The following is a 22,737-nucleotide window of genomic DNA, read 5'->3' on the forward strand; positions in this document are numbered from 1 at the left end:
CACTGTAATTCGGAAAAAATGAAGCAGGCCGACTGCACTATTTTCAGACTTTCAAAAGCATTCAGCGTGGTTCCTTATGCTCTACTCTCGTTTAAACTTCAGAAACTTAATTTTGACCCTAAATGTTTTTGTTGAATACGTGACTACATGATTTCTAGAAAACAACCCGTGGTAATTAACAAAATCTAGTTCCCCCATGTAAAAGTTACATCTGGGCCTGTTTTCTCGAACGCGAACCGTGGGTTAAAGTTAATTATTGTCCCTAGAAGGGCGAATTCTAGGTCACGTGACTGGGAGAGCAGGGGCGCCGAGGGAGGAGCAGTTCCTACAAGCAAAATGGCCGCGACGTCGCTTAATGAGGGCTAATAGTTCTGCTTGGTTCTGCTGAACATTCATTTCGATCCGGCTATTATATTAATGACGCACCATCAGCTTATTAGCACGTCAAGCAAAGCGGTAGTTCAGAGGGACTACTAAACTAACCGACGGCACAATTCCGCGAACGCATCACTCTTCAGCAGTCCGGGATCCAAGACATATGACGGTACATAAGCCTTGCTAGTGTTTTTATGGTGAGTAAAAAAAATGTTTTGCGAACGGGTGTTGGTATAGGCCCGTAGCTCTTAAGTTTTGAGCAGCGCTCCAGGCGAGCAAAATAGAATATTTGGCTCGCGTTTCGAACGTTGGTCATCACGCTTCCCCACTGCAGTGTTTTTTTTTTTTTTTGTACTCCGTTCCATTCTAAGTGCCAGCGTAGCAGAGTCTACAAGAGCGAGCTCCGAGCTTGCAGTGTCCCTTTTAAGCACGCGCGCTCGTGCAGCGCGAGCATCGTTCAGGGAAAGATGTTTTTGCAAGTAGCCTCGGCTTCGCTATCATGTAAATTGAGACATACGGGTTCACGGAAGCTATAAAGAACGCAATGAAATAATAAAGCTGGTTGGGACGCCGAGGCCGCGAGCCGCATAATTATTTTTTTAATTTTTTTTAGACGTTTTGTTATCGCGCATTTAGAGATGCTGACAAATGCTTGCATTCGAACGTGGCACGTGCAAAATCTAACGTTACAGCGCCACCTGGATAGTGCTGCCAGCATAACATGGTCGCGTCTTGCGGAAGTGCTCGCGCCCCCTGCCCGAGAGCAACGGGTCTATATATTTATACTAACACGTTTAATTTGTTACACAATGCACACCGACTCGTGAGCAGCGATTACTTTGCGGAGGAAGGGGGTTATCCTCGATAAAGTCTTCGTTCCGGGTCAACAGCTGGGACATTGTACTGTTTTTTTTTTCTGTTCGTAGTGCGCCGACAGAATGCCGACAGCATCGAGGTTTCTACATATCCCCGGTGGCGAGCAATTCAACGGTGACGATAAGCTTAGCTTATCGTCACCGGTGGATCGGTTGGGCAAACGGAAGAGAGGGCAAACAGTTGAGATCAGCAGGAATCACAGAAACGCGCGTCTAAAGGAACAAAAACGAGAGTACCGCACCGGCGTTGCCAGACTGGAAGGCACACGGGAAAGCTAGGCGTTGTTTATGACGAAACATTTTGAACGAAATGTTTCTTACATTTTCGAATATTCGTCGACAAGCTCTAGCATAGTAGCAAAAATGTCTTCGTACCATCTGAAGCAAATAAATTGGTCTTTAAGTACATTATTACTATATTTTGACTTAAAATACATACTACATCGATGACAACCAGCGGAAAAAAGAGGATAAACGAAATGACTGGCTTGTTTCACCGATAGATGGCGCATCTTACTGCCCAATCAAAAATAATTATTGTTGTTCTATATTCAGCCGTTACTTACAGTACCTAGGTACTTTTTCCTTCCTAGGCACCGTGGTTTACCAAAATGGGTTTACCATCGCTTCGAGAAAACCGGCCCTGGTGTCCCGCAGGAATATGTGCTCGGACAACTCCTGTTTTTATTTTTATATTAATAATATGGTCCAAAATGTATCGGTGGATGATCTTATAAAATTTCGTTTAAACTCATGTTGAAATATTTTTTGAAAAAGTAATACTTCGTTGAAGTTACAGGAATTAGTCAGGCGAGCTGGTTACGGATAGACTTGGTGGTCCTGGAGTGAAGGGACAAAAAGGAACGCACATACACGACGCTCCGAACTCAACTATATATGTGTTAGAAAAAAGACATCCTGAAAAATACACTGAAAAAAAAATTAAAAATTAAAAAAATATTACAATCAAATTTTCAAGAAAAAAAGACAAAAAAATAATTACAGCGCTATGGAGGAGGAATAAACGTCTTTATTTGTCTTCAAAAGCTAGCCCATCTGGCTAGGGGAGGCCGAAAGCCCCACCCGGGGTAAGGGTGCAGGGGGCCCGGTTGCGGACCTGCCTGTCCCTCAGTTCCCGAGCCTTCTGAACGGCCCATCGCTGTCCTTCCAGTGTCGTATCCTTGACTCCGGCGTCCAACATCTCAGGCAACGTTCCAGGCGCGCCTACCGGACTGCAGTCCCACAACACGTGCATGACCGTAGCCTTTTCCCCACATACAACACACGCATCCGTTCTGTACACGTCCGGAGCCATATACCGGCCCAACACCGGCGTGAAGATGCATTTCACTTGAAGCTGCCTTAGAAGGACGGCTTCCTCTCTGCTTAGGTTCTCGTGCGGAGGGGGATACACCCGCCGCGCTTCTCGTTTCGCTCGTAATACTTCCCCGTAGCCCACCGGAGCGAACACCGCCGCCCCACCGAAAGCCCGGCCTAATAACTCTCGGGCCATTCGGTCAGGAGCGACATTGCCGCCCATGTGCGCAGGGGTCCACACCACTTCCACCTCGTTACGAGGTTTGCACAGCTTGGCGACTAGAGGCGGAACACGACCGCGCGCGTACCCCCTCACCGCAGTCATCGAATCGCTTAGCACTGCTTTAACCCCTGGCAGGGAAACCGCTATGCTTATGGCAATTCCTTCTGTTACACAAACATCTCCGCCCCTAACACTCAGGGCCGTCTTGATTTCCCCGGTGGCCAGATCCGTGACAACCGCCACCCCAACTCCATCACGTACAGCTGCATCAACACAGACCGCTCCTCCAGATTTCAAGAACAGTCGCTCCAGAGCTTGCGCTCTGGCCGCACGACGCCCAGCGTCTCTCGTGGGGTGCATGTGTCTCGGGATCGGGCGCACTTTCACACATCTCATGGTCTCATTGGGTAACTCAGCTAGTCCGGTGTTTCCACGACTTACGCCGACTCGGGCGAGAATTTCTCGTCCAGCCGCAGTACCGGCAAGCCTTAACTCCTGAGCTTCTCGGTGTGCCTCAATCATCTCGGTCACCGAGTTATGCACCCCAAGGGCGTCCAGGTCGGCGTTATGCGTGAAAGAGAGCACCCCCAAACCGGCTCTGCAAGCTTTCCGCACCATCGCATCCAGCTTGTTTAGCTCGGCCTTCCACCATTTGAGATATGGCCCTACATACATGATATGGCTGAGGGCAAAAGCCTGGACTAGCCTCAACACTCCCTCTTCTCTGATGCCTCGTCTCCTACTGGAGACCCTCTGTATTAATCGCATGGCTGCCAGGACCTTTGCCCTCAGCCTGTCTAGCATGGCGGAGTTGCCCGCCTTTTCTTGTAACACCAAACCCAACACCCGAAGCGTAGGCACTTTCGGTATCAACCCTCCGTCCGCGTACAGTAATACTTCTTTCCACGAGCTTCGATGTTGTTGACACATTAAGTACTCAGATTTTTCTGGTGCACACACCAGTCCCGTTCCCTCTAAGTTTTCTTCCACCAGTTCGATACCTGTTTGCAGGGTCCCTCTCACAACCTCGCGTCGTTTGTCTAGACACCACATAGTAATGTCATCGGCGTATACTACATGTGGTATTCCTTCCCGACGTAGAGCACGTACTGCATCCACCATCACTATGTTGAACAACACAGGAGATATCACTGAACCCTGTGGTGTGCCAGCATTACCTAGGTTCCCTTCGCCTACCTCCAGATCCCCGGCCACCAATTTAGCTCTCCTGTTAGACAGGAAATCCTTTACGAAGGCAAAACTTCTATTCCCTAGCCCTGCCTTGCTAACTCCGGTTAGGATGGCTTCATGGGTTACTCGATCGAACGCACTTTTTAGATCCAGACCTAGAATCACCCCGGGCTTCTTGCTTTCCACCACCTCGTGTTTTATGATGAGCATGGCATCTTGTGCACCCAGACCCTCGCGGAAGCCGATCATTGAGCTCGGAAAGTACCCTTTGCTTTCCAAGAACGCTTGCCATCTCCTTAGGATCATATGTTCAAGGAGTTTACATACACACGAGGTGATGGAAATTGGCCTGAGGTGTTCCAAGTCCGGCGGCTTGTTGTGCTTGGGTATTAGCACCAGCTTTGCTACTTTCCAGGGCTCAGGGAGGGCTCCCTCTTCCCACACCTTGTTGTACAGGTCTAATAGTTTCTCTAGTCCCTCATCTGATAGATTTGACAAGACCGAATTACTGATCCCGTCCAATCCCGGAGCTGAGCGACGGTTAGCTTTAGTTAGTGCCGCCCTAAGCTCCCACATCTCGAATGGTTTGTCCAACTCTGGATTCTCTAACCCTTCGTACCGTACTCCACAAGTTTTCTCACCTTTGCCCAGGAATTTGTTCTTAAGCCAATCTTTGACCTTTTGTACCCCCAGATCCCTTACAGATCTGCCGACCACTTCCTTAAGCTTGCGGCCCTTTGCCGCCTTGGTCGAGTCCTCGTTCAATAAGTGTCTAAGTAGTTGCCATGTGTCTCCACAATGTAGGCTGCCCTCCGCTCGCGCGCACACGTCGTCCCACTGCTGACGGGACAGCGCTTCGCAATGCTTCCTGATTTCCCCATTAAGCTGAGCCAATCTTTTGCGCAGGGCTCTGTTGCGCCTACCAGTTGCCCTCCACCTCATCCTGATAGAATCCTGTGCCTCTAATAAAGATATCAGTCGGCTATCTACTATGCCCCCTACTGCATTATTTATTGCCTCATCAAGGTTCACTTCCCTTCTCGCGCTTTCAACCGTATTCGTCAGTTCCCTCGACCACGCTTCAACGTTCTCAATGGGGCCGCTTGGGCATAAAGCCCTGAAAAGGTCCCAATTGACCAGGCCCTTTACTCTCCACTGCCGCGGTTTCTCCCTCAATGGTACCTCAATCTCCACTACCCGGTGATCGCTGCCGAGATCTTCCATTAGGTTTTCCCATGAGATCCTAGCGTCATTGACGTAGACCAGGTCAGGCGTTGTATCCCTATCAGCAAAATGCCGCGCAGCCCGTGTGGGCAGGCCAGGATCCGTAACCAGCATTAACCCCACTTCCTCCGCGTCTGAGAAAAGGTTCAAAGCTTTTCTAGTGTTGTGGCCATGTCCTAGAGTTTCATGGCTAGTGTTAAAGTCCCCGGCCACCACTAAGCTTCTTCCGTCTGCCCAGCGGACCGCACCGTGCAGAATGTTACTGAACCTTTGCCGTCTAAAGTGGGGGTTACTATAAATGTTGCATACGCATACTCCCACCCTGCCCACGAGGACCTCTACTGCGATTCTTTCTACATTTTCATCCCCATCCATACAGTGTACTAACACCGGCCACTTTCTTCTTACAAACGTACAAACTCCCCTGACTCTACCAGGGGGCCCCCCCTGCGCCCTGTATGCCACATATCCCGGTAGGGTTACACATTCAATCACAGTTTCCTGCATCAAGATAACGTCTGGTTTGCGATGCCTACTCCTGAGAAATTGTTGCAACCTGGCCCTCTTGTTTCCATATCCATTACAATTCCAAATCCATATGAGCAAACTATCCATTCCTGTTTTCAAGCTTTTCGACCCTGCTTCTGATACCGTCCACACACCTGCAGACGTGTTCCAATTTAGACATTATCTGGGCCATACTCTGCTCCAAAACCCCGAACCTTCTTTCCCAGTCTACCTGGCCTTGCACCTGCTCTTTTCCTGCCGCGATTCCGACGGCTTTGGCCTTATCCCCCACGACCTTACGCTTCATAGGCGGGCTATTACCGCTCGCGTCAGACGATATTTCCATCTGGTCTACCTTACGCGTTAGCGCCTCGACCATTGCTTTTAACTCTCTGTTTGTCTGAATCAGCTCTTGCCGCTCCCTTTCCATGACTTTCATCTTCTCCATTAGTTCATTATCCTTACTACCCTTCCCAGTAGGGGGCTTTTTTGCAGCAACCTGAGCCCACGACACCTGGCGGCCTGTGCTACGGCTGCGGCTCCGCGAGGTACGCGACTCCACGGAGCCTGAGCGCCCCCTACCTACGGCGGGGAAATCGCCACCAGTAAACCGAGGGATCGAGGGGCTACGCGCACGTGCCCCGATCTGGCTCCTTTCCCATTTCCTACTACGAACAATGTAAGGTTCACGAAATTTGTTCTTACACCTCCTGTCCCCAGTCTCGTGCGGACCACCACACAGCTTACACTTGGCCATGCACTCATGTCCGGGCGTTGGGTCTTTGCCGCATCCCAGGCATCGACGAGCGCTTGGGGTCGGGCAGACGTCCGTTCGGTGCCCGACTTTCCCGCAGATTCGGCATACCTCGTAGTGCTTTCGGTATAAGGTGCACCGCAGCACAACGCTATCGTAGACCACGCGAGATGGGACCACCTCCCCCTCGAACACCACAATCACAGCACCAGATGAACCGATGCGCTCCGCCGCGATAAGGGACGGATTCCTGGGACCAAGCAGCGCCTCTTCGATCTGCTTCCTCGTGTGCGTCAAGGGTATCCCGCGGATTACCCCCTTTGCACATCCTTCGGGGACTGTCGCGTAAGCCCGTGCCTCGTACAGGGTATCACCCATCTTCAGGGCCGTGATTCCGATGTACTTCCTTGCGCGCTCCTTACACGAGCAGCTTATTACAATCACGTTCTGGGTGCCGTTGATAAACACCAGGTCTTCACTTGCCGCTGGGAGCTCTACACCGGCCGCGTTCTTGACAGCCGCTGCCAGAGCTACGTCTGAGACCCTTCTTAAATCCAAGCCCCCGCGGGGCCTAACGATGATCTTGGTGTCCCCTCGTACTCCAAAACGGGGCATGCGACTCGCTCGAATCACACGGTCGACAACTTTGCCGAAACTTCTTGCTTCCGCCGGTCGTGCCGTCTTCGTTCCGCGTCTTCCTACCCGGATCCGTCCGTCCTGTCCGTCCGCCACCGTCTCGTCATCCATGCCGACCACCTCGCCGGCGCCGTTAGGCTTAGCCGCCGACGCCATTGACGCCGGCGACCGAGCTTCTTCCAAGGACGTCGTTAGGCTTAGCGCCTCTCGTGGGTTCAATACAGATAAAGTCCAGAAAAATCGCAAAAACTCGACTCACCGGGACAAACTTCACTTCCCCGTGATCCACAGAACTTCACAAAGACGCTGAGGTCAGAAAACTTACATAAATTATCACGGCGCCGCACTAATTTGCGAAAATTGACGGAGCCGACATGAAGCACGTCCTTTCCGTTCAGCTGCCCTCCTATCTCTCTCTTACAGCGCTATACTTGTTTTAGTTTACAGCTTTCAAACGCGCGCGCCAAAAATGGACACAAAACTTCACCACCATGTCATCACATGTACGTGGCAAGGGCAGCATTCCCATTAGTTATCAATCCTCTCCTTACTTCTCTTCAGCGCACCTCAGCCGCCTTAGTGCTCCTTATTTCCTCTTTTCTTTGTCCCGCGTGATTTCGCTACGCGGTGGAGAGTTAAGTCTAAATGATATACAATCCTAAATACAGGGTGTCATAAAAGAAAATTTACACGGTCTCTTTTACCACAAAAATAAACTAGGCATCGCCGAACGTTCATTCTCCGTCCAAAGGTAGCGCTAGAGGTCACAACTAGATGCCAAAGTTTCAGCCCGATCCGATGACTTAATCAAAAGTTACAAGTGATTTTCTGAAAAGTTTAATGGGGAAATGGCGGCCGACGGAGTTTTTAAACGCATAGGACTCTGTGACTTCAGAAACAAAAAAACAGGCAAAAATGGGCTCTATTTTCCCATTGAAATTTTTAGAAAATCACTTATAACTTTTGATTAAGTTATCGGATCGGGCTGAAACTTTGGCTTCTGGTTGTGACCTCTAGCGCTACCTTTGGGCGGAGAATGAGCGTTCGGCGTTGCTTAGTTTGTTTTTGCGGTAAAAAAGACCGTGTGCATTTTCTTTTGTGACACCCTTTATATAGAAATACACATCGTGTAATTTCATATCTCTAATTGAAGGGTAATCAGAAAAATTTATAAATACCGGCCAATCTCCATTATCTTGACTAAGAACAGATAAAAATAGGAATTGCATTTTCAACCGGGCGTTGATTGCTACCGCAGACACTTTACGGTTCGGACGAGAATTAACATACCGCCAGAACTTCGTATGGGAACTTAATTAAGAAAAGCTTTTTAAGCGTGATGTTGTAAAAAAAAATTGCATTTAAATCTTTAACAAACCTCTTTAGGTCACGACTTATTCTTCAAAGTTGGACTCTTTTATTGACATTTGGTGTTAGCGTAAGGGCCTTTCCTAGACCGCTTTATTTTTCTCTTCACGGGAATGATTGCTCAAGTGATTTCAGAATTTTTTCTTATAGTTTTTGTATGCGTACGTACAAAACAATTAATACAGTACGTTATCACTTCACAAATAACCTCAAAAAACCTGAGTGTTGGCAGATAACTTTTAGAGGAACTGGACATCGTCGAATGATTCTTTAAGATATTATAAAACACTAACGTCATCAGCGGCTTTAAAGTTCAGGAATGTTTTATGAGGAAAGGTGGGGGGGGGGGGGGGGGAGGCTAGATAATGATTTCATGGTTCGATATCCGCTCTAAATGTTTTCTTTTTGGAAAGAAGAAAACGTAGAGTCCGAAAAACAAATATTAAGTCAGGTAGAGACGATTCTGTGGAAGCTGGTCTTGTATGACCCTTGACGACGTGCGTTAAATTATAACAGAATGCAAGCTCCAACTGTTGGTTGCAGCTAGCAAAGTCATCAATTCCACTTGAAAGCGGATGGCAATTTATATACGGTAAATTGAAATCGCCCACCAACAATATATTATTATTATTAAGATATAATGGATTGTCCACTTATACTCGGAGTTTGACTTGGACCTCGAATGAAGTATTTGGTGGCCTCTATTTTCTGCCCAAGACAACGGTTCTATCATTGAACTTTAGCTCTGTTCATAATGCTTAAACGGCTTCAACCTCTTCAAGCACCGTAAATTCCATTAATAAGTGCAGCCTCTCTACTACGTGATTTCCTGCATGTCCTATGTTGTAATTTACAGGCGTAATTTTATTGTCTAAAGTATGGTGGTAAAGACACGTATTTGTGATTGCCATAATGTCAGTCATGATGATGCCATCGATCCTGGTTATTGAATGATGTACATTTATACTTTTAAATACTACATTCGTTGCACCAGAGAACAGTGATTAATTTGACTTTATCAAACACTACTTTTACATTTGCACCGTTCCTTCGTTTTTCTGTTTTAGAATTCGACAAGTTTTTTTCCCGGGTGTCAACATCCCTTTTGGAGTAGTCTTCGTTGGTACTGATATAAGATCCCTTCAGCTCAGAACGACTAAATATTTTCATGCTTTACTTCTTTCTTGTCTCCTTTACTCTTCCTTAGATTCGATGTATTAAAAAGCCAGTTCTGAGTATATCGCATCACTATATAAGATTCTTTAAAGGTTCGTCGAACGGAAAATACCTGCTTCACGTTTAAGCAACATACGAACATCCGTATTTTGAGTGAAGCTACAGCCGCGCAGAGATAATATAACTTTACGCGACCTGTTATTTGGCATTTTTCTATGCCGCCCATACGCGGACGCCCGACAGAGAAAACAGAGCCACGTCGAACTATTTGGCATTTGCGTGAATATACTCACCGATTATAATTTTTTCGAAGTTAACTTCAAGAAAATAGGCATGTTAATTAGAGTTAAACGCAAAACTTCCGCTATTTGAAAACGTGTGATGGACAGCTTAATAAGTAGAGCTATAATGAGGCACTTATTCGCGCCAGAATCGAACAATCTCCTGCTGCTGCTCAACTACGTATCCTCTCGAATCAGCAAGGGGATGTGGATTGAACCGCATGAGTATAATGTAACCTTAAATTGATAAAGGTGTCGTGGTGTTGTGTATACTTCGCTCCGATTTTGCCTGATCCCCCCCCCCCCCCCCCCCCCCCCCGCTTCCGGTTTTCAGGAGGTGTATAGAAAAAAAGGCTGACATCTCGCAATCAGCTCATTAGTTCCCAATACTTGCGTCGCCCAAACTAGATAGCTTGCTCTGTTTAGAAGTTAACTATTTTTGAAAGCGCACTGGATGCGTTAATTACGCACCTAAAGGCTGGTTCAGTCATTTGTGTTTGAGTGTCACAAACTTCGTCAGACCGGTGATCATTCCGTACGACGAGGTAGTTGCTATGTCAAACAAGGTTTGCGAAACGCTTCGCAGTTGAACTTAAAAGGTCGTAATGCACTCGTTCATATTAAAACGCCAAAAAAATCTAAACAAAACTTCAGAAACACCGAGAAAACAAAAAGGAAGGCGGAACGTGTGGAATCACGGGAATGGATTAGACGTAATCAAGGGCGGCACATCAGTAATTATCTAAGACCTCCGAGATAGCAAGACTACAGTGCTGTCTTTTCAAATGTTGAATTCGAGTGGTCGCCCCTCTCCTCTGGGCTTGATCCCATCGAGCGCTTCCTCCTCGCCGCTATAATTGGCGACAGGTTGAAAGTAGAGCCTGCTTTGACATCTCGTTTCATTGTCGGTGTCGGCGTGGTGGTCGAAGTGTCTTCATGTTGTCGTCGAGGTCGTAGCCATGGGCTAGGTTTAGTTTATAGTCCGGGTCGTTTTCGAGGTCATAGTCGAGGGCGTCTTTGATGTCAGAATCGACCTCGAATGTTTTTCGGCGACGACGTCTTCACGGTCGTTGTCTTGGGAGCTATCGTGTTCACAGGTGGTACCCATCGTGGGAACAGACTGCGTAACCCCGCACCTTGACCAACACGTTACTAATAAGAACATAAACTTGATTAGTAAAACTTAAAATGATCGCTGTTTTTGAAGAAATTGTGCCAAGAAATAAAGTATCGAAGGCCGTACCTTCATTCACGGCAACGGAAGGATGACTGACTCATGCAGTAATGCAAAGCTTCTTTTGTAAACGCGTGGGTACCTAGACGATTCAGATCTCGAACAAACAACAATTGGTTCAGGAGTCATCTGGAACATTCTAGTCATGCAAACAAAAGAGAGATAAAAAGGACAAGCGTTGACGGGGATTAAACCCCAGACAGCGGTGTGGGAGTTGAGCACGCTGCTGACTCAGCTACTCACACAGGGCAATATTGTAATGCCGGCGATTTCACATGAGTCCCAGTCAAACGCAGCATTCATGTTGAATCTGTGTCTTGCGTTGGCAACCTTCAGATGACACAGAAAATTCGGTATTAAGGCTTTGTTGTCAAAGGGGTGTTGGCTCAACAAGCTTGTCTCCCCACACTGCAGATCTGGATGACAATCGCCAGTGTCCTGCTCTGCCTCAGCACGCTCCTGGCCCTCTACTCAAGTCTCACGGGGCTTCGGACGTTTCTGGACCACTTTTACGATTATCTATTCGAGATGCTGGGGAACCTTCTTCTGGAAGGTAACGAAAAAGCCGGCACGCGTTTATAAAAAAAAGAAAGAATGCAATATCAAGATCCATCGCTGGAAATACTAAATGCTGCGACCGATAATGCGTTTAACGTAGAGGCATATGCATAAATCTGCATGTGTTTGTGTTGTTCTGTCTCGACTTGCGAATGAGTATACATCTGGTGTATATACAGTGATGCATCGTCAATACGCAGCCTGTTAATATGAATACCCTGCAGTATACACTTCATGTTTACGGAATAACTGGTGAATATTTACATTTTTGTCTGTGTTTTAGTGAATGATTTAGACCGTGGGAGTTTCGGGGGAATGAAGGTATCTACAACAATATTGAGATATCCTTGTACATGTTTGAAGAAAAATAACGTGTTTCGCACGTCAGCGCAATGTATGTACAGTCTTTCACATTACAAAGACTGTTTCATAAAACGGCTACTCACCATTTCCTGCAAGAATTGGTGTTGAGCAATCGGTTTTGTGGATTTAATGCCAATGCCTCCATCTCTGTTAATTATCTTTTACTGATCGCTGATTCTAGGAATATTCACGTTGCATCTATCTAACCATGCCAAACTTTTCCAAGTTCCCAAGAACGCACTGTGCTCGTATGTAATATGCGAACTTGATATAAAACAACTAAATAATTGGGACAAGTTTTGCTCTATCACTCCTGAAATATTTCAAGCACGTACGCTTCCAATTTCAACTTCAAGCAAAGGTGCCAAGGCGACCAATTTAAACCTTTACGCAAAATATAGCTTTATTCTTGATCGCTGTTCAGTTAAGTAATTTAGACAAAGCTGCACCTCTATGAATAAATTTCGAACGAATATTACTTTGTTTGCAATATTCAGAGCAACGTCGATCTTAGCGAAATTTCGATTAAGAAGCCTGCGTTTTGTGGCTTCTTTAAAACCCATCTTCGGTGCAGTTGCAGAGAAACTCGAAAGCCCGTGACATACGCAGAGACCACAAAGTCTTGTCCGATACCATTAATGCCACAAAGGAAAGTGGCCTTTGTTGCTTTCAGGTATTATTCATAAACAAGACGTTGATTATTCAGAAAAGATAGCGCTAGGCGGTTACATAGTTGATTAATGATAACTGATTGCTGATCGAAATTTAAGGTCTTACACTCTTGCAACGTCATTATATATGATGCGCTAAATTGGATTCTAACAGATTAATAAAATTGCGACTGGTTAAAGATTGCAGTTTTTCTCATATTTTTATCATTTTTGGCAATCAGTAGTTAAGCGAAAAACTTTCACGGTTAGTAGCTTCCTTGATTTTACTGTGAAAACCGATATTTTCCGAATTTTAGGCCCCAAAAATACTTATTGAAAATCGGGTTAAACACGATTTCTTTCCGAATTGGGAAACTGAGTTCTACCCTTTCTAATTCCTCTGCTCCGGAAATACATTCTAGGAAAGAAAGAGTATTTAGGAACGTATTTTCCCTAGCTCCAGACTTCTGAAACGAACCTAGGCCTTCTTGGCTTCAGCAAACTTCAGTGACATATGTAGACTGAGCAACACATGTCGCTGTTATGCCCGCTGTGAAGTACTGTTCTCGATTGCAAATGTACGTAAGCTGTGATGTTAAGACCGAAAGGTCCAGAATATTATACAGATATGATGTGCATGCAAATACACATAAAAAAGGATTTATGAAAATTTTAAAAGTTCAAGTGAACACTTCTACCATCTTGGAAAATATAACTTTATTATAACGAATTTATAACTTTATGTCGAATAAAAAAACGATCTATGTAATTAACCCGTTCGATTGGTGTTAATTGCATCTGTAAACTTGTAATTATGACGTAAAACAATAAAACTCCTGTATAGTTTTTTAAAAGCCCCATTTTTTTTCCTTATTACCGGCTCGAGGGTGCCGTGCCGGTCAACGATGAATTTTCTGGAAAACTTGGGGACCTCAGCAGCAGTGCCTTTGTCTCGGCGCACCGGGTTAGACGTTCCGTGGCGATGATCATCCAGCGGTTTCCCGACGCCGACGCTGGGAAAAGTCCAAGTAGATTCACTCTGATGTGCTGAAACGGAGCAGTATAGGCGACGGATTCGGGTGCCGGAGCCCAAATGGCTTCGTTAGAGTTTACGTGCGGCGTTGGCACTCGTGGCACGATCTTGTGTACCGGTGAACTGCCTCCAGAAGCTTAGGCCAGTAATACTCTTCCCGAATTCTGGTCAGAGTCCTGCTGTAACCGAGATATCTGGATGTCGGGTCGTCATGGCAGGGTTGGAAGATCTCTCGCAAATCGGAAGGATTCACCAATAGCAGGGATGGGCAAAATACATGCAAATATCTATCGAAATACAAATACAAAATTCTTCATCAAAAATGTATTTAACTACAAATCTAATTACATTTCCAAAAAAGCATTGAAATACAAGATACAAATACAACCAAATATATTTGGTCTCCTCCAAATACTTTTCCAAATAAATTCCTCAAAATCTGCGTCAGCGACTTCAGGGCACCTGCAGCGGGTTTCTGGGTATTTCATTTTAATTTTGCATCGCACACTCGGGAGTTAGTGTGCGAGGCTCTAGTAACGTAACAGAAATATAATAAAAAATGTAATCAGCTTGGACGTAATAGATGAAAAAAGTACAAAGCTTCAAGCAGCTTTTTTTTTTTTTGTCGATTATACATTTTGGTATAGACCACCAAAGAACCGAGACGACCAAGACGCGCAGCACTAGCTAGAGATTTTTTTATTGTTGCAACTCGCACCAGTTACGAACATCTGGACGGGCCGCGCATTTAGAATGTTCCAGGCAACAATATGGATGGAAATCAGACTGGAAAGCATCACAAGTTGTCACAGGCACTTATTTAGCCAGTCTGCCTGTGAACGTTGATTTCGTCACAACTCTTGCCCTGGACTAGCACCGTAATCAGAAGGTCACTAAACGCTTGTGCTTGATTGAAAAACACTGCATCCGGTGCAGAACGTAGTTTTCTACCTGCTCTAGACAGAAACAATAAATTTGAGGGATGTATTTTCGCCCACAAAATTGTATTTAATTACAATTGTATTTGAAATACCCCCGTTTTAGTATTTAAATACACACGTCAAATACAGTACCCAATTTGTAATTAAATACAAATGCAAAATACACAAAGTATTTGAAATACGTATTTCAAATACGTGTATTTGAAATACTGCCCATCCCTGACCAATAGCCTCGTTCAAGTTTTTGTCTCCAAAGTACTTTATGTAGCAGACGACTTGTCGAATGATGAAGGTTAACAGTGCTCTTAAGAAGGTACTGTGAACTGTACTTTCTAGTTTATTTAAGTGCTCAATCAGAGCGCGAAGTACAGGACCGTCTCGCAGGAGTTTCGCCATGTCACTGACGTGCACTGCTTCTAGGAAACTCTCATCGTAGTCGCCAATGGCGCCAGTAAGAGTTGACACAACGTGGGCTCTGGACAGGCAGTCAGCTTCGCTGTGTTTGCTGCTTGACTAATAGTTTATGGTCATGTCGATTTCTCGCAGCCGTAGAGTCCATCGAGCGAGGTTTAGTGACAGATGTTTAGCGTTAGCGAGCCAACACAACGTGTGGTGGTTTGTGACCACTCGAAGCGGGTTCACGTACAAGTACGGGCGGAATTTTTTTATTGCTCAAGTAACAACAAGGCATTTTTTTCAGTCTTCGTGTATTTTTTCTCTGCATTCAACAGCGTGTGAAAGAGCCTAGGCGATCACTGGGTCGCTTTCTTCTTGCCGCTGGACGAGTACCGCGCCGTGTCCTGTACTGCTGGCGTCCGTGCGAACTTCTGCTTCCGCTGACTGACCGAAGTGGCCAAGGATCGGGGGCCACTGGAGTCGTAGCATCAGCTCGTCTATTCCCTGTTTTTGTTCGTCACTCATTAGAAGTTCATTGCGTCATTCGTAAGTGAAATCAGCGGCGAAATGTTTTTGCGAAATCCGGAACGAAGCACTTGTAGAGTCCGGAAAATCTCCTTACTGACGTTTTGTTTGATGGTGGTGGGACGGCGCGAGTCTTCTCGGGATCTGGACGAACACTTTCGTTGCTCACGACATGACCTAGGAACATCAGTTTGCCATGGGCAAACCGACACTTGGACGGCTGAGGGCTGGGCCGGCGGTCCTAATTGCCTGGAGCACGGTTCGAAGACGTTTCAAGCGTTCGTCGATGTCGCACGAGAATACCACTACATCATCGAGGTACACGAGACAGCTCTGCCACTTTAGGACTTCCAGCATGGTATCTATGACACACTGGAATGTTGCCGGGCCGGTGTCTCCGCTAGCTAATGCGAAGGCAGTGTCGTTAGGCAGTTGCTTATAGCGTTTGGCTCGCGCTCGCAGGGCCTGCTCAATGCTTGTGGCCTCCGTCACGGAAACCTCGACGGTCCCACGCAGGTTTCGCAGGAGACCCCCCATGATGTTTTGTTTTATTCATCGCATGAAAATTTTGAGGTTCTTTGATTCCTGAGCTTGGGGATTCACGCGGTTGAATAGTCGGAGGACGTCTTTGACAAAGTTGACGACGCATTCATTCGGTGCTTGAATTATCGCCTGGAGTAGTTCTCTTGTGTATTCCCGGGGCCGCTGGCTCGTAGTGGCGTGGTGTAGCTGCTCTTTGTACTTTTCCCAGGAGGTGGATGACGCTTCATGGTTTTTGAACCAGAGACGGGTCGTTTCATTTAGTGAGAAGTAAAGCAAATGTTCCTGACGCTCAGCTCTCGTGTCCATCGGTAATGCCGCGCCACTCGTTCGTACCTTTGTATACAGTCATCGACATCCTAGTAAATTTCACCGCTGAAGGGCGTCGGCGTACAAGGTGCAATGGGCAAGAACATGACGGGGTGTACAGCAGCAGAGGTCTCGGCCGGCTGGTCCTTAAAAAAAATTTCCGGTTTGTCGACTTTTTTCTTGGTTGTTTCACCAATAGACCAAATTACGGCGGCTAACCCTGAGTACGGCGGCTTACTCGGCCTTCGACTGGCTCTACAAATGAAGTCATAACTTCGACGTTACCATCGACGGCCACGACGCGACGGCACTCATCTACCTTGGAGCAGGCTATTCTGTTTTGGGCGGGAAGCACTCTCACTGTATTCGGAAAGTGATGAGGCCATGGGATGGCCAGCAAGTACGAACCGCCAGCGGTCATCTCATCACATCATTGTGAAACTGCACCGCTCGCGTCGTAATCCAGGGTGAGACATGTTTGATGAACTTCGTCCTTCTTTAGGACTGCTCACAGGACCTCGTACTGGACATGGACTTGAATACGGTGCCGTCATCGCATTTGGAGTGAACAAATTGACTCTGCGTAAGGCAATACCTACGTCGGAAGATCGTGATGCGGCGTCAGCCGTGATACGAGTTCTTGCCGACCTCCCGAATTTGTTGTGGCTGCATGTCGAGTGTCTTCGTGCCAGTCTGGATCGTAATAGTTATGTTCCGTGAAGCTCTGTTAAAAGTACACGTTCAACTGCTCCTGGAAAGAGGAAGTGGTATTACCAGGGACGTAACGTAGCTCAAGGATAGGTGCACCATGGCTCTTGTGACGAACTTCTGAAAACAGTCAGAGCACTTGACAAGCGGTACAGCCGTGGGCCACATCAAGGAACTTCCAGACTCAGACGCGATCGCCTCCACCTGAAAATACTCCTCTTCAATGGTCCACAACAGGACGCTGTCTTCGGAGTTTGACATCGTTCTGACCCTCCCGACCTAAGAACGACGACAGCTGAACGAGCATCTCTCCGAGGACAGCGAATGTTTCGCCACGTCATTAAGGGTACGCCAAACGACGGCTGCCAAGCATCGCATGGTTGCGAATGAAGATGCCCTCCCTGTACATCAGTCACTGTACGGTGTCTCCGTCAAATAACTGGAGGTCATCCGTGAACATGTTCAAGAGATGTTGGATGACGACATCATCCAGCCTTCAAACAGTCTCTGGTCCTCCTCCGCCGTGCTTGTAAAGAAGACGGAACGCTGAGATTCTGCGTGGACTATAGAAGGCTGAATTGTGTGATGAAGAAAAACGTCTATCCGCTTCCACGCACCGACGATACTCTAGATTGATTATCTAAAGTGTGGAAACTGGCAGATTGAAGTCGACGAGCGGGACCGCGAAAAGGTGACCTTCGTAACGCCTGACAGACTGTAAGAGTTTAATGTGATGCCTTTTGGACTTTGTATTGCACCAGCCACTTTTCAGCGTGTCACGGACACTGTGCTGGCGGGTCTGAAAAGCAGAACTGTCTCGTCTACCTTGACGATGTCGTGATATTTTCAAGCGACTTTGAAATGCACCTGTGACGACTCCGTACCGTGTTCCAAGCCATCAAGACTGTGGGACTGACCTCCAAGCCTTCGGAATATCGGCTTGCTTACAGTGAACTGAAGTTCCTAGGTCACGAAGTAAGCAACATATGTGCTCGTCTTGACCCCAAGAAAACATGCACAGTGGCCAAAGTTTTACATCCACGGGATAGAAGGTCGCGAAAAGATTCCTCGGCTTGCGCGCCTACTACAGGCGTTTCATACGAGATTTTGCGAAGACCTCTGCTCCCGTCCCCGACCACGCGAAAGACACCGTAAAGTTCCACTGGGCAGAAGATCAACAGCACACATTCGATGAGCCGAAACAGATACTCAAGACAATTCCGATCCTCGGCTATTTTGACCAGCATGCCGAGACTAAAGTCCACACGGACGCTTGTACTGGTACAGATTCAGGAAGGCACAGAACGAGTGATCGCCTATGCAAGTCGAACGCTCTCCAAGGCAGAAAGCAATTACTCCACAACGAAGAAGGAATGTCTTGCGGTAGCCTGGGCGATAGCCAAGTTTCGTCCCTACTTGTACGGATGTACGCTCAGAGTGCTCACAGAACACTACTCGCTCTGCTTGCTTGTGGAACAGGAAGATCCGTCAGGACGCCTTGTCCGATGGAGCTTTTGACTGCAAGAATTGTATATATCTGTGGTTCACAAGACCGGCATCAAGCACAGAAACACGAACTCTCTGCCTGTCGAAGGATGCCGCCGAGTCAACTCCGGAACGGCTCCGGCGACAACGACGAGGAGAGATTTCTCGGCGCAGTCAACGTCGACGATATGTCGGCACTCCAATGAGACCACCCTTAGCAGTACTACTGGCCCAAGCTCCCAAAGAATGTCCTCCAGTACACAAGGTCGTGGCGCTAATACCAACAACGAAAAAAAAAACAAAAAAACTAAGCCTGCAGGGTTGTTGCAACCGATAGCACCGCCGACTGGTCCGTTCCAACAGACGGAAATAGATGTGCTCTGGCCATTCCCCAAGTCGACGCAGGGACATCGGGGGACAGTCGTCGCGACGGAATACCTCACTCCATACGCCGAGACGAAAGCCCTTCCATTCGGTTTCGATCATTTTGATCAACCCGTAAATCACAAGAGTGTCATGTAAAAGCTCCCCGCAACCAAGGAAAACAAATCGTAACGCACGCACAATACATGCATGGCACACTCTGTGTTCCCCGGGTTTATAAGTATGATCGAAGCAAGTTTAATATTTTTTTTTATAATGTGAACGCAGTTTAATTGTGACCTGGAGCACGACGACCTTGTCCGCGCTCACGCTTCCGTGTGATATGGGAGATGCACGATGCGCATGCGCGGTGAACCGCCGTCGTGCACGTCGCATCGCCTGCACGAGCGAAGGAAAGTGGGCGTAACGAGCGAACAAGCGAGCGAACGAACGAACGAAAGAGCAGGGCGGGAACCACGCCACAGCCTGACGACACCAGTCCAGTTCAAATCGCGACCGTCCTAACGAAAGATGGTTGGGAGCACCAGGACAATAAATGTTAAAACATGTAAAATACGGTGAGTTGGTAAAAAATAAATGAGTGACCTGAACCTTGTTTCAGCTTCTCCGAATCCTGCCTCTGACCCCCACGTCCGCATCGTCGTGTCCTTCTGGTGGCTGATGCTGCTCGTGCTCATGAACACCTTCACGGGGCACATGAAGGCCAGCATGACGGTGGACGAGGAGCTGCCCAGGCTGGACACGCTGCAGAGCGTCTTGGACCGCAAGGACATCGTTCCGGTCATCATGGGGGGCACCACTTTCCAGGAGATATTTCAGGCGAGTCCCGAAGACACCGACAAGAATAGAACGGTTGAGATTTCGTTTGTTTGTGCCGCCTAAAGCATCTGCTTCCTGCCTTCGATAGCGCTTCGGTGACTTGTGGGCCTCGAGCGCGCACGCCCAGCCAAAGCACGGCGGAAGGCAACTAGCGTGTGCTGGAGGCTGGGTATCCAAAAGGGATGCTCTGCCGTTCTTACCTTGTAATGATTATAGTAGATTGATTGTGCACTGTATTCTTAAGTTTATAGGTATGCCTTTGTTTTTTTGCCGTATTCACATTATGACGAAGTCACACTGCTTATGGTTGTTTAAAAAAGCTTTTGATCACGAATCCGTTTCAATGTAACTCATTGTGTCGATGTGGTGAGGTGTGAGTTTTTTATTCTTCCTAAAATTAAGATGAATCGCAACGAATAGAGATTGCACTCAGTCGAAAAGATTCAGGAATAGACGAGAATTGTCCCGAACAACCTGAAGAGTAACTTCCAGACGTTGTTCCAACAATGCCAGACTCGCTGGGATTGTTGTATTAGCCCTGAGTGGGAGAACTTTGATGAAGAGGGCAGGCAATAAAACCTGAACTCTGCTTTTATAAAGAGAGTTAGTAAACGTTTAGATAGAGTCTCGTACACTACACGAAAGAATGTTCTCAGTTTGAATACACGTGCATGACAGAATGGTCGGCGAGTTCACCTCAGACATATATAAAACCAGAGACTATGTCCCATGATATGTGTCTGCGAAGGTATATCTATACAAGCGGTAACTGTGCCGTCATAGTAAACATCGTTTGTATGCCGTACAGTCTCCTCTACACTTATGGTGATATTTAGATTGTTCATTAAAATTGTGGCGTCTCTGACGCTTCTATTAAAGAGGTAGAGGCTAGTTGTCAGTTAATTTCGCCGCTTCTACGTGTTCTGAGCTCATGTGTGGCATGTTTTAGGAGTGAAACAAGTGCGCTGAACGGCGGGGCACCGGAGTCCCTAAAGAACAGAGGGAAGTAATATATCGACTTATTTATATTCAAGCCCATAGAATCCCGAACCACGAGAAACATTTCTAAACAATGATTCGTGGCCACGGCGTCGGCTATAGGGAGTATTCAGTGGCGTCCGTATCCGTGTGCGCTGCTGCTGAGCGCGTGCTGACGGAGAGCTTCCTGAGTCCTTTTGGAGCGTGTATTTAGCACCATCAAGGTTGCCGGTCTTAGCAGGCTATTAATGTGAGCTCGTTCTGAGCATGCGCTCTAAACATCGGCCTAAAATATGGCGTCCAGAGAATACCTCCTAGACACTGTCGCAATGTTTAAAAATTCAGAACCCAGCGTGTGATATCAACAGCCCAGGACGCGCATGTCCGCAATTTGGAAAGCGGGGAAAACACGCGCCATATAACGCTGAAAATGCCTCCGCCCAAAAGCCGGCTTGTAGAATGGTTTATAACGTGAAGATAAATGTGAACGACAGCAGTATATCGTTGCGTACATTGGTCTTAAGATCAGGACGCGCCCTTTAAGAATACCGTCTTTTAACACTCCGGGAAGTGATTCTTATGTACATAGGATCGTGCATCAATGTACATTTGTTGTCAAATTTGTGATTGAAGCACATCACTTCCGAGAAATAGAGTTGTTGCTACCATCATGTCGGTGCCACAAACCTGCTCACGTTTACTCTACCTTGTGCGTTAATTTTACATAAGCAGAAAGACAGTGAGAGAATAAATAAATAAAAGAAGGGTTTGGCAGCCTTAGAAACGGTGCCGGCATCTTAATAACTTGAGAGTGAAAGGGAGAATGTTATGATGTTATAACGAAAATAAAAGGATGAGGAAAAAAGAAAAAAAAAAGATTATCACAAATGTGAAAGGTTCCCAGTAGCATAATCATAAAGCGGGTGACTACATAGCATCACAAAGCCCTTGCTAAAAGACACCCGACAAAACAGGTAAAGTACAAAAGTTATCCTTCAGCTAGCGCTGTATACACCAACTCATGTTTACAAACAAACCGGAGCGCCCCTAGCGGACGCCACCGGCGCCGCGCATGCGCGGTGGATGGTGGGCAAGAAGCCCGCCGTCGCCCATAAACAAACCATTGAATTGCGTTGTTGTCGGCGTCGGTGGGAGTCCCCGTGCTCTTTTTCGCGTTGGAATTGTTGATGCTATGTCCTCCTAACAATGTCTGACTACTTGAGCGGCTTCAGCAAAACTAACGAGGCAAAACTTTGCGCGAATAATGTGACGTGCGCCGATTCATTTCACGTGGACGCCGCAGAATGGGCGCTAAAGCTTGACTCCCACGATGAGATTCTGCTCGCTGTTTTCAGACGCGACGTTGCTCGGACTGCAAAAGCGTGGACCGTAGCCGAGATGGTGGACGTCGATGGTGAAAACCGCAAGCAGAATCGGGCATTACAAGTCGGTGATGGCCACTGGTAACAATAATGATAAACATGTTCTTGTATCTGTTTACACTTAGCCTACTTACCCCAACCAACCTTCAAAAGTGTTTTGAGGCCTGCACTTAGTTCTTATCGCAATTACCGGGTCAACGTTTGGTTTCCGGGCCGCTGTCGTTTGAACGAGCTGACGACAAAAAGCGGCCAAGTTTGAAAGAGCAGACGACAGTTCGAACGCATGCGTAATGGGGTACGAGCAAGAAGCACCGCCGTCCCGCGTCAACAAACCACTCGAATGTCACGCTCTCGGCGTCTGTGTGAGTCTGCCTACTCTTTTTCGCGTTGGAATTGTCGATTCTACGTCCACATCGCAATGTCTTACCACTTTAATCGCTTCAGCGAAATTATCAAGGCTCGTTACGCCGCTAAACTTTCCGTAAATAATTTGACGTGCGGCGAT

The 22,737-nt window shown here is 47.0% G+C and overlaps 1 protein-coding gene across 1 annotated transcript in view; it reads left to right on the forward strand.

Moving 5' to 3' along the window:
- Window positions 1-22,737, forward strand: part of LOC8034814 (glutamate receptor-like) — a 48,071-nt gene that overhangs the window by 24,284 nt on the left and 1,050 nt on the right. Inside the window, exons 4-5 of the mRNA XM_042286322.1 lie at window positions 11,576-11,714; window positions 19,655-19,872. Of these exons, the coding sequence (XP_042142256.1) occupies window positions 11,576-11,714; window positions 19,655-19,872 (357 nt within the window). The remainder of the gene's footprint in view (window positions 1-11,575; window positions 11,715-19,654; window positions 19,873-22,737) is intronic.

This window comes from Ixodes scapularis, unplaced genomic scaffold (genome assembly GCF_016920785.2).
Source record: "Ixodes scapularis isolate PalLabHiFi unplaced genomic scaffold, ASM1692078v2 PGA_scaffold7__128_contigs__length_106722199, whole genome shotgun sequence".
NCBI classification, from domain to species: Eukaryota; Metazoa; Arthropoda; class Arachnida; order Ixodida; family Ixodidae; genus Ixodes; species Ixodes scapularis.